This window comes from Rhincodon typus, chromosome 7, assembly GCF_021869965.1.
Source record: "Rhincodon typus isolate 14 chromosome 7, sRhiTyp1.1, whole genome shotgun sequence".
NCBI classification, from domain to species: domain Eukaryota; kingdom Metazoa; phylum Chordata; class Chondrichthyes; order Orectolobiformes; family Rhincodontidae; genus Rhincodon; species Rhincodon typus.
Genome location: NC_063338.1, coordinates 49,395,731 through 49,411,734, shown reverse-complemented (window position 1 = coordinate 49,411,734; position 16,004 = coordinate 49,395,731). Strand labels below are relative to the sequence as shown.

The following is a 16,004-nucleotide window of genomic DNA, read 5'->3' as shown; positions in this document are numbered from 1 at the left end:
AGGAGGGTCTGAAGAAGGGTCTGGACCCGAAACGTCAGCTTTCCTGCTCCTCTAATGCTGCTTGGCCTGCTGTGTTCATCCAGCTCTACATCTTGTTATCTCAGCCAATAAACAGTTTTTTCTTTTTAGGTGTGGCTCTTATCCTTTAAATCTGCCACCATCATCTCTCACCTGAAAGAAACATCCTATCACTCCACTGTCCTTCCAAACTCTCTATGTATTTCGCCCAACCCAATCTGCAAACTCCCTTTCCTCTCCAAAGCCTTGAATATTATCTCCCTTCCTAAACTGTTGTCCATCTTTCTTGAAAGTCCACGTTTGTCTCCTTTCAATTAGGTTTCTGACCAGCTGCAGTCCCAAATTAGCTCTTATGAAGTCACAAACTACATCACATATTAAGAATGTGAAAAATGTAAACTTTCCCCCTTACCCTTGTCTGCTTACTCAGCCAAACAATCGTTCCCCTACACGTCTGCATTATCATTTAAGTGAGCAGGACTATACTTACCTGTTCCATGTTTATCTATCACATCATATTTGCAGTGCCATTTGCTCCCGTTTCCTGAACCATTACCTCTTGTGTTTTCCAAGGATTTATCCTTGGCCCTCCCTATTTCTCATTTACATGCTTGCCCCTTGTCAACATTATCCAAAAGTACATTGATCATAGAATCCTTTCAGTGTGGAAGTAGGTCGTTCTGCCCATCGAGTCTACACCGACACTCTGAACAGCATCCCACCCAGAACCACAGCCCTACCCGATCCTTGCATTTCCCACCCTAGGCCCTATGGGCAATTTAGCTTAGCCAATCCACCTGACTTACACATCTTTGGACTATGGGAGGAAACTAGGGCACCCAGAGGAAACCCACACTGACACAGGGAGAATGTATAAACTCCACACAGGCAATCACCCAAGGCCGGAATTGAACCCGGGTCCCTGGCGCTGTGAGGCAGCAGTGCTAACCACTGAGCCACCGTGCCGCATGATTGGGTTTACATGAATGCCAGCAAAACCCAGCTCAATAACTCACCAGCACCTCATTTGACGCCTTCACTGTTGCTAAATTTATCACACAGCTTATATGATGATCCTTACTGATGAGCAGAAATTTCCTTCAAATGAATACTGGGAATACTAATACCAATGTTTTCAGTTCCTGTTCCAACTTCATTCCTTACTTACTGACTCCATGCTTCTACTTGGCAACAGTGTGAGATTAAACCTGCTTCTTCACAATACTGGTGTCATATTTAACCCTGAAGTCAACTTCTGACCAGGTATCACACCATTACTAAAAATATTATCTTTTGCCACATCTGGAATATCACTCAAACTCACTCTGTCTCAGCTCATCTATTGCCGCACCTGATTCATGCCTTGAGATTTGACTATTTCAATGCACATTTGATTGATGTCCTATATTTTACCCTTTGTAAACGTGAGGTCATCTGAAAATCTGCTACCTGTGTCTTAACTTCCACCACATTTCATTCACCTGTCATTTGAGCTCACACTGGCTACATTGACATAATTCTGATAAATAAAATTCTCATTTTTGCTTTCAAAACATTTCATGTCTCACATTCTCCTATCATTCTAAATATCTCCAGCTCACAATCCTCTATGATCATCTAACTCCGTGTTCTTTAGCAACCTTAATTTGAATTGGTCCACCACTAGTGGCTGCAACTTTTAGTCGTCTAGGCCAAAGGTTCTGAAGTTCCCTTTGTACACTGCTTTACCTCACTTTATTCCTATAAGACACCCCATAAAGCCACCTCTTTGACTTAAGTTTTTGGTCATTTGCTCTAATATCTCACGTTATTTGGTATCTTAGTTTGCTTCATAATGCTGATGCGAAAGACCTTGCCAGGTCTCATTATGTCAAAGGTGCTGTATGAATAAAGGTTGTTATTAAATAAAAGTCAGCCACACTTGATTGGAAGGCTATTGGTTATTTAGTCAGTAATATTGGAGGGAAGCTGAATTGATTTTGTGGGTGCCTGGTGAGGACGGGAAATATGAATACGTATAATAAATTACAAACATAAAAATGAGTGTTTTCATCATTTTGGCACATGCATTTGTGAAGTATCATGATCAATAAACTACTCTCTGTAAGCTTTTCCCTGTAGTTAAATACTAAAACCAAGGTATGAACTAAAATAAATGTACAGTCGTACTGTTCTATAAAATATTTTCACTAAAATATTCATAAGAAAATAAATAATTTTCTTAATGTTTGAAACCTAGCCTGAAATACTACAACTCTTCTTTTTTTGCAGTTTACTGAACTAAATCTTCAGCAATGACATTAAAATAAACATATCAAAAGACTCCAATACTTCTGTTTATCTTAAACTCAACTATTAACACCATCCCGGTAATAACAAGTGCGGGTGGCTGAACTAAATCTTCATAATGTGTTTCTGGGTTAAATTCATATTGTCATTCCTTAGCACAACTGATGACATTTAACATTATGCATGAAATTTAATGCATTTCTTAATGAAAATGATTCAACTCATCTTAAAACCAATGCAACTGAAGCCTTTTTAACTGTTAAATTCTAGTAATGACCTGTAATCGTCAATAGCTGCAACTTCAAAATATCACAGAATTAATTGATAACATCAGCTCCAATCATTGATCTTAACACTCCTTATAAAAAATGGGTGCCAATCTCCTACATCACAGAGTTATTTCTATTTTAGGTATTTTACAACAGCCTCATCTTCCTTCCCCTCTTGCAATACATGTCTGTACCTCCTTACTGTAAGTGCAGAGTGACAATAGAAAGACAGCTAGAAAAGAAGACACTAAAATATTTGTGCATCGGTCACGGTGATTGTGCTGTTCGTGAGAGAACTGAAACTTGTTGATATGTAGAAATTAATAGGAGTTATTGCCATCTACAGGCCAGAAAAAGTAACAGCGTGTTAGATAGTGGCGGAAGTACTGGTTTCTTCTGGTAGGGTCTGAGGCAATATTCCTTCTCAGCAGTGTGACAACCAAGAGGTCTCCACATTGGATACACACAAGTTGGATCCTTCAAGACACCACGCACGTGAGGCAGTGCAATAGAAATGGGACAGGGGCACATAACCGAATCAACCAAGCATGTCTAAAAATAATCAGAGGGTAGGTTGGTCTAAGGTTGTGTGTTTATGAGTTTGAGCAGCGGTAAAATCCTGGCCTTGGATCAGAATACTACCTTATTGTTCTGTTCTTAATAGGACAATTATTGAACAGTGTGGTAGACATGTTGTTTACAAATGACCAATGCACAAGTAACATTTTGGAAAGACTGTGGAGCACTGGATGGTTGGGTCAAGGCTTTCTTAACATTTATCAATCCCAAGTTCATGACCTAATTTTAAAAACAATTTTGTGTATGAAAGGAAAAAAGGAAAGGAAAAACATTTTGAACAAAGATTTTTGGTCATGACTTGTGAAAATCTGGAATGCTTTATAATTGCGAAGTGGTTCTAATTTCACAGGCAGGCTTAAAATAAAATCAAATGAGGTACAGTACATAATGTTCCCACATACATTGTCCTGGATTTTGCAGTAATAATGACAGTGAAAATGTCAGCATTCACATCATTTCTTCTTTGAAATTTAGTGCTACTTCAGGGGCAAGATTTGTGCCTCCGTGTGGAGATGGAAACAAGTTTCCAAATACAGGACATAGGCTCAGGGTGTCATTCTGGATACGACTTTTGGAGATGGAAGCAATCTCAGATCTGTAAATCTGATCTTTCAAAATGGTTGCCTGCGCTTCCCATTTTCAGTGTGGGTTGTGGGTTGGAAGTGGTTGAATTAGGCAGACTGAGCAAGGCTGCCAATTCCTGAGTTGGACTGAGTGGAGAGCCTGCCTGGGAACTCCAGCGTTGTAGTCAAAGTTTCAAAAGGAAGACCATGATCATATGAATCAGTAGTAGACATAGGCCATTCAGCTCCTTGAGCCTGTCCTACTATTCAATAAAATCATGGTTCATCTGTTTGTATTTCAAATTTCACATTCCCACCTACTCCACTAACTTTGATTCTTTTGTCTAACAAGAATCTATCTTCGTCTTAAATATATTCAATTTTCTCACTTACTTTTACCTTCTGAGAGAGTTCAAATTCACACAACCCTCTGAGAAAACAAAACTCTTCATTTCAGTCCTATTGAGTGACCTTTATTTCTTAAACAGTGAAGCATAACACTTTTAATCTTGTAATAAATGATAGCAATCAATCTGCTTTCTTAATCCTTTGGTCAACCTGCATACTAACATTTTGTTACTCATGCAGTAGAACACCTTAACCCCTCCAAATGTCAGAGTTCTGCAGTCAGTCATTTAAATCATGTGCATTTATCTTGTCAAACTTCATATTTTATCACATTATACTCCATCCACCAGTTTTTGTTCACTCACTAAACCTATTTAAGTCAATTGCGTTCTTCTTCACAAAATACTTTCCTACCAATCTTGGAGTCATCTGCAGATTTAGCTACCATGCCTTCGGTCTCTTCATTGAAATCATTGATACGAATTGGAAAGATTTTAGACACCAGTACAGACCCCTCTTTATTAAAACATTAACTCGTATCTCCTGCTCACACCCACTCTCTCTCTATGTATGCCCCATCACTGTCAACCCATGCCATCTATCTGTATACATCACAAATTTGCAATGCCCGACTATTCATTCCCCATTACCATATCACCTATGCCAGCCTCATCCCATTGACCCGTCTCCCATGGTCACTGCTATCCCCTTTGCTAACTCAGTGCCAACTTGTACCTGGCCACCCACCACACTTTTTCCTTCCCTCTCCTTGCCAACTCACCTGGTATGTAACACGGGTATGCCTCAGGAGTCCTTTTGGCAGAAGATATAGTTTATTGATGGCTTCACTACTAGAAAAAATATTCATTGACAGGAAAAAAAAATTGATACTTTAAAATTGCTTCCACTAATCGCTTATGTAAATAAACATTTCAGTTCCATGTTGAATAACTTCTTTGCTTCACGCTTCACATAAACGAACATTTCCATTCTATAGGCATAGTTGCTTATCAAAAAATGCTTACTTAAAAGACACTCCTTTGTGAAAAAAGATACTTCAGGAAATCAGTCATGAAGATTGTATCCTATCATGGGCTTATGTCAATAGGTGCAATGAAAGAGCGAGCAGTGCTTTTCAAAAAAAAAAGACATTTTTTGGACAATTCCTCGATAGCTATTTAGCAGTTACACAATCATCATCCCAGTCATCAACAAAGAGATGGAAGGAGTCACCAACAGTGCAATCAAGCAATATTCACTCAGCAATAACATGCTCACTGATGCTCTATTTGACTTCCACCAGGGTTACTCAGTTCTTGATCTCATTACAACCTTGAGCCAAACATGAAAAAAAGAACTGAACTCCAGAGATGAGCTGAGAGTGACTGCCCTTGACACCAAGGCTGCATTTGATGAATTACGGCATCATGGAGCCTCACAAAACTGGAATCAATGGGAATCAGGCAGAAATTTTCCAATGATTGGAGTCAGACCCCATCACAGAGGAAGATGTTCATGGTGGTTCGTGATCAGTCATCACAGCCACAGGGCATCTCTGAAGTAATTTCTCTGTTGGCCCAATGATCTTCAGCTGCTTCATCGATAACCTTCCCTCCATCATAAGGTCAGAAGTGAGGATGTTCACTAATGGTTCAGAACCATGACCCCTCACATACTGAAGCAGTCTGTATCATATACACTAAAACCCAGACAACATCTAGACTTGAGCTAACAAGTGGCAAGTAATATTCACATCACACAAGTGACAGACATGATCATCTCCAACAAGACAAGGCCTAACCACCATCCCTTGATTTCAATTACATTACCATTGCCGCCTATACAATATTGTCATGCTGTGGGTTAATATTGATCAGAAATTAAACTGGACTAGCCATATAAACACTATGGCTATGAGACCTAGCCATTGGATAGGAATTCTGTTGCGAGTAACTCACCTCCTATCTTTCCAAAGCCTGTCCAACAACTACAAGGCACAAGTGTGTAATGGAATGGTTTCCAATTCCATGGATGAGTGCAGCTCCAAGAACACTCAAGAAGCTTGACACATTCCAGGACAAAGCAGCCCACTTGATTGATCCCCATCCACCACCTTCAGCATTCACACAGTTCACCACTGATGCACAGAACTAGATCCAAAGAGGGATTCAGTGGGAATACTGACCATCCAAAAAAGTGCACTGAGAACAGAGCTGCTCAAATCTGGTCTAATCTCCAGACTCCAGGTTTCACACTCAGGGACTCCAGAGTCTGATTTCACTAGATGTAGCTGACTATTTAAATAGTCAGCTGCCTCTGGGAACCATGTATACACGAACTATTCATTATCACCAAACGCATTCCCTGCGAAAATGAGAGATGATGGGTTTGGGGGTGGGACTTGGGATTCCCAATTTCTTCTATCATTTTCACATGGAGGAAACACTCTCTGTCATGGTGAAAATCTGGACTGTAGTTTTTGTTAAGAGAAAGCGATTTTTCTGTGCCTTTTTTTTGACTCCATGGCATTTTCAAGAGGCCTTTTGCAGTAGAGTAGATCCAGTATACAAATGTATTTGCAGCCCCATTAAAAACAGTAAACGAAAATTGCTCATCCTAATGCTCACTACTTTTCTTTCCTGTTATACCTCTAACAAAACATGTCTCCTCAATCAAGGGTGTGGCCTCTCTGCCAGGTTGGGAAGAGGACAGGATTGGAAGGGAGCAACTTTTTTCAAGCGGTTTTCTCAGTTTTTAAAACTGCAAAACCAAAGCATTCTCTGCCAGGGAAGGGGATGTGCAAGAAGGAGTTACTGCAGGTAACAGCCAGTACAGCTACAGATCTGCCATCAACAGATCTTTACTTCAGCCGCCGAGTCTTCAGCAGTCAAGTAGTCCTCTTACACATCATGAGCGTGCACTGCCTTTAGTACACCAATGGATAGTGCAGCAATAGCATCAGCAGCTGAAATCCTGCAGCCACTGGTCCACAGGTCCGAGGGCAGGAGGAACCACGACACCAAGTATCTGCAAGGCAGAGGTTTTGAAGAATAAGGCAGTGCCCACCCAAAGGTATTGGGATAATTCCCTGAATATGATTGACAGGTAACATCAGGGAGTCTTACCTGAGAGATGGTAGCTGAGTTGTACATCTTTCTGCAACTACAGGCAAGAGATGCCAGAGGCATACTCTCTCAATGGCTTCAAGCGTGACAGTGCTCCTTCCTGGTGAGTCATTTCAAGGTTTTGCAGCTGATAGAATCTACAGTAACCAATACTCTTTTGCCAGGGTGGCACAGTTTGCCTTTTAAGACAGACAGTGCACCACATTCACAGTAACAGGATTTGCCGAGGTTACAGCTCTCTTCCACATTTAGGTGCATGCACGTGGCAATATGGGCACACATACAATATTCAGGGAGGTACATTCAAAATGTCAATCTACTGCAACTTTGCAATATAGATATGCAATCATTTTCTCAACATTTACTCATAAAAATTATGAACTTAGTAGCTCACACAGGTAAGTTCAGTTTTAATGACACTGTGTATGCCTAAATAGATGGTGTAGCCATGAGATCCCCTCTTGTTCCAGTCTAGCTAACATTTTTTGCAGTTTCCACATTAAATGTATTTTTGATGGAATGAGCTCCACCCTTGAATCTTCCACATATTTCTGATGCATAGATGATACATTCATGATCATTAAAGCTGTAACACAACTTAATACACTCCTTCCCTTGCTCAAATTCACTTTGGAAATAAAACAAACTAATGAGCTCCCTTTCTTTGATGTGCTCGTGGAGAAATCTGGTTATGGGTTCTGCATTCTGGTCTGTCACATGTCTACCTTCACCTGAAAACATACAGATTGGGATTTGTGTTGATTGGCATGCTGTAAATTGACCTTACTAGCAACCTTGCAAATTGGGCCCTAACCATTTGTTCACCCTGCAAGCTTCATATAGAAAATAAATTGTGAGTATTAACGCTATCATGTAGGACAATGTCTATCCTGACCAGATCATTCTTTGTAGTGCAACATGCAAATGTGCAAGTAGGCCAAAGTCCTGAAAAGTGCCTGGTCGACCTCAGATTACTCCACAAAGGTAAAGCATCTCAAAACAGTTTGAGCAACAGGTTGATGAAACTTTTTCATGCTGCTAACCGTGTGATACTTTCCATGAATAGAATAATGCCATCAGTCCATAAAGGCCTGCATATCACACAATTAAGCAACGTCATATGTGAATTTCAGTGCTCATACAATGCCAGGTACATAAGCTATATGTCCCAACTGATGCAGTCAAATAGCATATTGTTTCAGTTGCTTGTAATGGGCAGTGTTCAGACCATACACAAACATCCAGCACTTGCCAAACTGCACTCCAAAACTTCTACTGTTAGATGTCAGTTTGTGAATCCACAGCACATAACGAACAATCTTGACTACACTTAAAGCTACACTAAGAACCAATAACCAGTCAAGCTTGTAATATAGCTCATTTACACTTGTCAGAAATGACATACAATCACATGTAGGGACCAGTTTTCTGTAAACGAAATGTTCAAGCCTTGTGCCTATTTGAATTACCCTGGAACTTCAGGAGCCTTTTCTTCATGGCAATATCTCATCCAAACAACAACTTTTTTTCCGGTGTATAAATTGTTGTGATCATTTGGTACTCTTGCATTTATCCTGTTGAATGCAGGACAAAATGATTTGGCATCGTGTCTCTCCTTGCAGTGAACTCGAACTAATATGTTTATATTTGCAGAAATTTAATACCATATTACTTTGACTGCAAAAGTTTGTAGTGAACTTATTGTAGTAAACAACTTTGAAGTTATCTGCTCAGGTCGGAAGAATAAAAATATGTGGGATAGTTTTCTGAACGATGCACAGGTAGGACATCCTCTTGTTCCAGGACTAAGAGTGAAGGCCATAACACTAAACCATGCCAGCCTGATCTGAGACTGTTGGCACACTGCAGTATCAGTCGTCTGGAGGAAAAGGAGGACTGGGTTGGGGTAGGTTGTAAATGAGAGAAGTTTGGAAAGATATGGCAAGTAAACTCTCTAGGCCTTGCAGTGAAATATCCTCCAAAAAACTCAACCCAACTGGCTCTTAGTTAAAAAATGTAAGATTCAGCCCATTGTGTGGGAAAGTGCTGGCATTGTGAAAATCTTTGGTTTTTGGAGATTTGAAGCAGAAGCAGGCTGCCAGAAAACTATAACTATAAATAAGTATAAAAAAGAATTTCAAATGATAAACAAGGTATTTTTTTTTTATCTACACTCAAAAGGTTTCCGGCTTTGACCTCAGTTGGTGGGATGTGTTTTTGAAAGTTTATGTAAAAAGGTACACATTAAGTTACTGAGCAGTACAACCAAGATAAAACATACAAAACCTCTAAATACGGTCTTTGGTAAGTTTGGGAACAAGCTTAGCACTCAGTTTGTTTAAGCTGCTGTTGCAATGCAAAGACTTTAAAATATTTACATGTTTAAATTAATGTGTAAATGAGGAAGACCAAGAGAAAAGGAGCAGCAAGTGTAAAAAAAAAAGGGTCAGTCAATGCTGTCTTTCAGTGCATTGCATTGTATCTTGCAGTAGTAGAATGTATTTTTTTCTTTGCGATTTCTCGTTAATGAAGTTTCTGATTTTTCCTCTTTACAACTTGCAGAAATATCAACTAAAATTAGGCTTTTCCCCAAATGGAATATTAACATGTTGATGCAACACACACAATGAATGATGACTAATGCAAGACTTGGCAATGAGTTACCTATCTCCACTTTCAGTGCAAGCAAATAAGAAATCCAAGACTGTGAGTAACGTAATCTTTTTGCAAAATTTGAAGGCAATTGCAAAACTAAACTACACAAAATACTCAATGCCTAACTTCATAGACAATTTAAGCAGGTTTAATGCACATAACATTTTTTATGCATAAATAGTTCAGCCCATCACATTGAGACAATGCTCACAATGAACTGTGAATTGACCAAATTTGCTCCCTCCATTGTTCCCGGAGGTTCATTTTGCTGTTCTGGCCATGTTAATACTTGCACATCCAGAAATTTACAAGACAGGGGTTTTTCCAGCTGAGGGATCAGGAATAAACTCTAACCTATGGAGCAATTTGTCACACTTCAGAAAATTCTGGACCAATGCTTGAGCAGAATTGAACCATTAAAGGAAGCTGAATAACAGGATGACGGTCGAACTACTTTCATAAGGAATGCTCAAGTGAAATAGTTCATGAGTTTACCATATTATTTGCATCTTTACGTATGGATTTTTAATGGTTGACTTACCTTTTACTGTCACTTTAGCACAGCAAGACGTCCTTCCAAATTTGTTTTCTGCTACACAGGTATAAATAGCATCATCTTCTGGCAAAGCATCTTGTATGTAGAGTTTTGCGACATCATTTTCAAATGAGCTGTGAGCATACTGAATGGGTGTATCTGTGGATTAAACAGAATAAAAGAAACCATAAAACACGATCCTCAAACAATATCATGTAGCTGTTTCACTAAATTACCATCACATCTCACCAGGATGTGTTTACAAAGCTCATTGTCCTCCATGAACAATTAAGTACATTATTTACTTCCCAAACATCCATGATCTGCTGAGTGTCTGAACACACTGCTTCAGAATATGAGCTTGTAAAATTGTTTACAAGGTGAAAGGGTAAAATTCTTCCAATCTCTCTCTACGGCACGCAGCTTTGTTCTGGAAGATGATCAGCCTGCAAATCCTTTAAGATCTATCACTTGGAATTGTCTGCATTAGACCCAAGAGGAAGGTCCATGCTGCATTGCTTTGACTTCCTCTTTCTTGAGCAAACTGTCTATAATCCCCTCCGTTTCTAAGATATTCCTATTAAAATACTGAAGAACTCAGAAGAATGAAGTTCCTCATCTGTGATCCATGCAAATTTAAAATAGTCCAATCTCTACTCACAGATAACAGCACAGGAATAAGAATAGCCATTCAGTTCCTCAAACCAGTTTGGTTATTCCAACAGATCCTGATTGATGTGCACATTAATTCCACATTCGCACCTTGGTTCTATAAATCTTAATATCTTTGCCTCATAATAAAAAAATTAACATTCAGCTTTAAATTCTCAATTTACTCAGCTTCAGCAGCTGTTGGAGACAGTTGCAGATTTCCACTACACTTTATCGCTTCCTGACATCACTTCTGAACAGTCATAATAATGTGATGTGTCTTTGTTCTGGATTCTCCCAACAGAGGAATGAGTATCTCTCGATTTCCAAATTATGGTGCCTGCCTACTCCATCAAATCCTTTCATCATTTTAAACACTTTGATTAGATCACTCCTTAATCTTCTATACTCGAGGGAATATAAGCCTAGTCTTATATTATGTTCTTGTAATATATAACATTTATTGTGTTACCTAACTTATTGCTGTCAGTAAATTTGATTGTATGGCTCTCTACTCCTTCAGCCAAAGTCACTTATAAATATAATGAAAAACTCAGGGCTAAGTACAGGCACCTGGGTTCCTGTCAACTGGAGACGATACCTAGTATTCACAAGCTGCCTCATATATCTTAACCAATAGCCAATCCATGCCAATATTTTGCTTCCAATTCTATGGGTTCTCTTTTGTAGAAGCCTCCTACTTGGAACTTGATCAAATTCTTTTGGAAATACACATTAGTAACCTCTATCAGCGCTCCCACTTTGTATCCCAGTTCTCTTGAGGTAAAGTCCCATTTTCTATTAGCCTTTTGCATTATTTTTATACTGCTCCTATACATGGATCACTGCACATGGGCATTTACATACTTCTGTGATCAGTTATGTAACCACTGAACACAGACAACCATGTTCTTCACAGAATGGTTGTCCCTCACCAGATGCCATTATTACTGTGAGCTCGAAGCCAATGTCTTGTGTGTGCACGCGTGTGGTAGGCCTGGGAATGAAGATGACCCTTGCTCATGGTGAGAATCTGTACGCGGAGTCTATTGATCCGCAGCTACTACATGGTTCTGGTTGATGAGAAAACTCACCCACTCATCCTGCCTGCCATTGATGTAGCCAAATTTACAGTTTTATAATCAACGAGTTTGACCATGAAATGACACACGGTCATCGTGTCCCAAAGTGGGGCTTGAACTGGCAGCTGTTGAACCAGAGGTAGGGACAGTGCCACTGGGTCAAGAGATCCCCTATACTCATGTGTCCACGCTGCTTGAGTGATCATAAGGAGTCAATTTGTCTACATGATTTGTCATGACATACGTGAGCATCTCCTACATAAACAAGCTTGTGTGGTCTTTCAGTTTGCATCTTTGGATGCCTATAAGATAATCATGATTCATCTCATGTTGTCACATGTCACATTTAATACCAAACCACATTGTTTTTCTCTCTACAGATGCTGCCAGACCTGCTGAGTTTTGCAAACACTTTCTGTTTTTTGTTTCACGTTTAAAACCCCTGGTTCCATCGTCATTAAATCACTGAGTTCTGCTCAGCTGTTGTCCTCTAGCCTCAACCTGTCTATATCAAGAATGTGATTCATTAAAAGGTTCATATGTGAGACAGAATGAGGTGACTGGTCTTATACTGTTGCGATACTTTGCTCACAAGTCCGAAAAACAATCAGGGCTTAGGCAGCTGCTCAAGAATTAAACTGGTCATGTGATGTTCTTAAATCATCTGGAATACCTCCAGAAATATATGCCTTAACATTAAATAGCAAAGTCTTTCATTTCTGTAATGTCCTGATTTTTAAAAAAATGTTGGCCATGTGTCTTTGAATGAGGAAACCATTTTTCTGAAAGTACCATCTCAATTTCATCCCTATTTTTCCATTTTCCTTTTTTGTTGGCCTCTGCTTCTGCCCATTTTGCATCCTTACTAGAATTCGGTTTTAACCCTCCTATCTTTAAAATGATCGGTCATAGCTCAAGCTCACAACACTTTCATAACATGGCTGTAATTCATTTTACATTCTTGTTTGCATCTGAAAACAGGGCCATCTGCTATTTGTAATGACCCCCTTGCCCTGCATGGGTTCAACTAAATCATTCAAGTGAACTGCTGTGAACTACAAAAGTATTCTTGCACTGAATAGCGGAACTATCCAATTTACTTCTGGCAAGCACTATTGTTCTGAATAAACTGCTTCATGTGACCAGAACATGGGGGAAAGCTTCCTGTTGGTGCCTAAAGCAAAGGAATTTAGGGAGGTCAAAGTAAAACAAGTTTAAAATTATTTTTGAAAAAAAAATGCCACTTCAGGACTTTGTGTAATGAAATTTGAATTAATGGAGGAGGATCAGTTTGTAACTTATACAGACTGCTGAATATCTTTTTTGCGTGGCTTGCACATTCTTACTAAAGTTAAGAAAAACAAGACTGCTCCATAAAATGAGACATCGATTGTCTGTGATCTCAGAACTGAGGAGTAGACAAACCCATTCTTTAATTCAACATGTGAACATCCATCACATGCACAGATGGACTGGTGAGTTTGTAGTGATGCTTGTTTAAGTAAAAGGGCTCTGAAAAATTGTTATGGTTAAAAAAACACAATCTACAGTAAACACAATTTGTCCACTTTAGCCTGCACTACATACGATCTGTCAATGTCTATTTTTAAAGCAGATCACAGAGATCTGGCACACACAGACATTGCATTATAAAAGAAAAATTTTGACTCTAAATCTGTGGTTACCTTAGATTTTCACTAAATGCAGAAAGGTACTGCCTTGGGCTATTCATGATTACAACTGTATGTTATATTCAGTGAAACTGTAATTATCCCACTTTTAATAGTTTACACAACATAAATCCTCTATTCCAATGCACCTCTAAGTTAGATTTTCTTTACAGTCATAGCTCAATTTGCTCATTCTCTTTTATTCTCTTAGCTTTATAAACATTATAACACAATCATTAGGCAGAAACAAAAGTGGAGGCATTGTGACATACTGAGGAAGTAGATCACAAGTGAGGCATCATTAGCCAAGGAAATCTAAAGAGAAACAGTCAAGAGTCTTATTGCACCCCATGTTGAAACAACAGATTGAGGAAAAAGAAAACACAAATGCAATAATAGTCAAAATGCATTGAAACATTTGATTAAAAAAATCAAGCTGCACCCTTGTTACAAATTTATGGCTGATTGTATATCACTTTGATATCAAAATGCTGAGTGTGTCCCATAGAAGTCCTAACACATTTTGTTCAGGAGTGCACATATTCTACCCAACATCTAATTATACAATATGGTAAGAAGAAAATGCATCCATTCAGAAGTGGAATTGAATATGGGCCCTACAGGCTGTAAAGTGCCTGAATGAAAAGTGAGGCTTTGTTCCTCTAGCTAATATTATTCGTCATCAGAGCACTGTAGCTTGCCCAGGACCTTGCTCACAGCAGAGTGAAGTCATTTCTCCTTCCCATGCCTATCATTTACACACATTTTAAATCTCCTTTACTGCCATCAGCAATCCCTTGGACTTTTGCTCTGGTCACCGTTACAATCTTATCCACTTGCTACCCCTCATCCTCTGTTGACAGTATAAAAACATTGATTTTCCAGCTCCTTTCAATTTTGAAGAAGTGTTATATTGGACTCAAAATGTTAACTCTGTTTCTCTCTCCACGAAACCTGCTGAGTTTCTCCAGTACTTTGTTCATATTTCAGATTTCCAGCATCTGTGGTATTTTGTTTAAGGACTAGCATGTTCCATGGATCATTTTGTCTAATTCTTGGAACCTAAAGTTCTTTCGTGCAATCCTACACTTTTGCATCTGGGGTTCGAGAAAGAAAAATGTGGTGGCCTCCTGACTGGGGTATCACATGGTGAAGTATCCAATTTTCATCTAATTTTTTTTCTTGCCTTTTTATCCATTTCAAAATACGTCATACCCTTATCTTAATTAGAAGATGTGCAAGTGAATCTTTGCTGGATTCGGAAAAATTGTTTGCGGCCTTGAATGGAGGTCAGGGGGGAGGTATAGGAGCAGGTGCAGTACTTCCTGCAGTGGCAGGGAAAGGAGCCGTGTTCAACCCCTTCTTAACCACCCTGTCTAATTGTGATGCAAATTTCAAAGAATTATGTACCTGAACCCCTAGGTCTCTCTGTTCTACAACACTACCCAGGGCCCTAACATTTCTGAAACACTGTTATAAGAGGTAATGCTTCTGAAAGAATTAATATTTGAGCTATGTTGAGCTCTGCCCATTCTGATGATGTATCACAGTGTCCAGGTTAAAAATCAGTTGGAGTCTGATAGAGTTTCTTGATGAGGTCTTCTCCACCTCCTGTTAGTAATTGCTAATATGTCTAAGATTCAACATAACCTCCATAGATATTTGAAACAACTTGTTCAGAAATGTTATGACACATCTCTAGAACGGTCGGGACTTGAACTCAGGCCTATCTGGCTCAGAGGTAAGGTCACTACCGCTACCTCACAAGAGTCCTGAATTAAGAGCTGACATGGAAACCAGCATGCAGATTGAACCTTGGTTTTATTGGCACCACATTCTAACTATTTGAGCTAACTGCCCACAATGCTACCTGTATATAGTTACTGAGATGTGCTAAACTACACCTTGACATGAGAGAAAAGACCCAATTCTGCTGAGACTCATTTGTGACTTAATCTTTACCACTGACTTCTCAACAGTCCCTTGGACCTACATATGGTGCAGGACTGATTGCAGCTTTCTAGTCCAAACACAACCAACCAGTAGTTGGTCCCCAGACATCATCGCAAAGTACCACACACAATGGAGCTTTGGAGATTCTTCTACTAAGTTATTAAATGAATCAGGGAAATCACACGATAAATTCCACAATTAATGCCAGATTTGAAATGACCACAGATGCAGGATTTTGTCAATAATTTTGTCACATGTTTCTTACAG

The 16,004-nt window shown here is 39.2% G+C and overlaps 1 protein-coding gene across 1 annotated transcript in view; it reads right to left on the bottom strand.

The window, feature by feature from the left end:
* Nucleotides 1-16,004, bottom strand: part of mylka (myosin, light chain kinase a) — a 376,415-nt gene that overhangs the window by 151,998 nt on the left and 208,413 nt on the right. Inside the window, exon 13 of the mRNA XM_048599211.1 lies at nucleotides 10,388-10,540. Coding sequence (XP_048455168.1) covers nucleotides 10,388-10,540 — 153 coding nt within the window. The remainder of the gene's footprint in view (nucleotides 1-10,387; nucleotides 10,541-16,004) is intronic.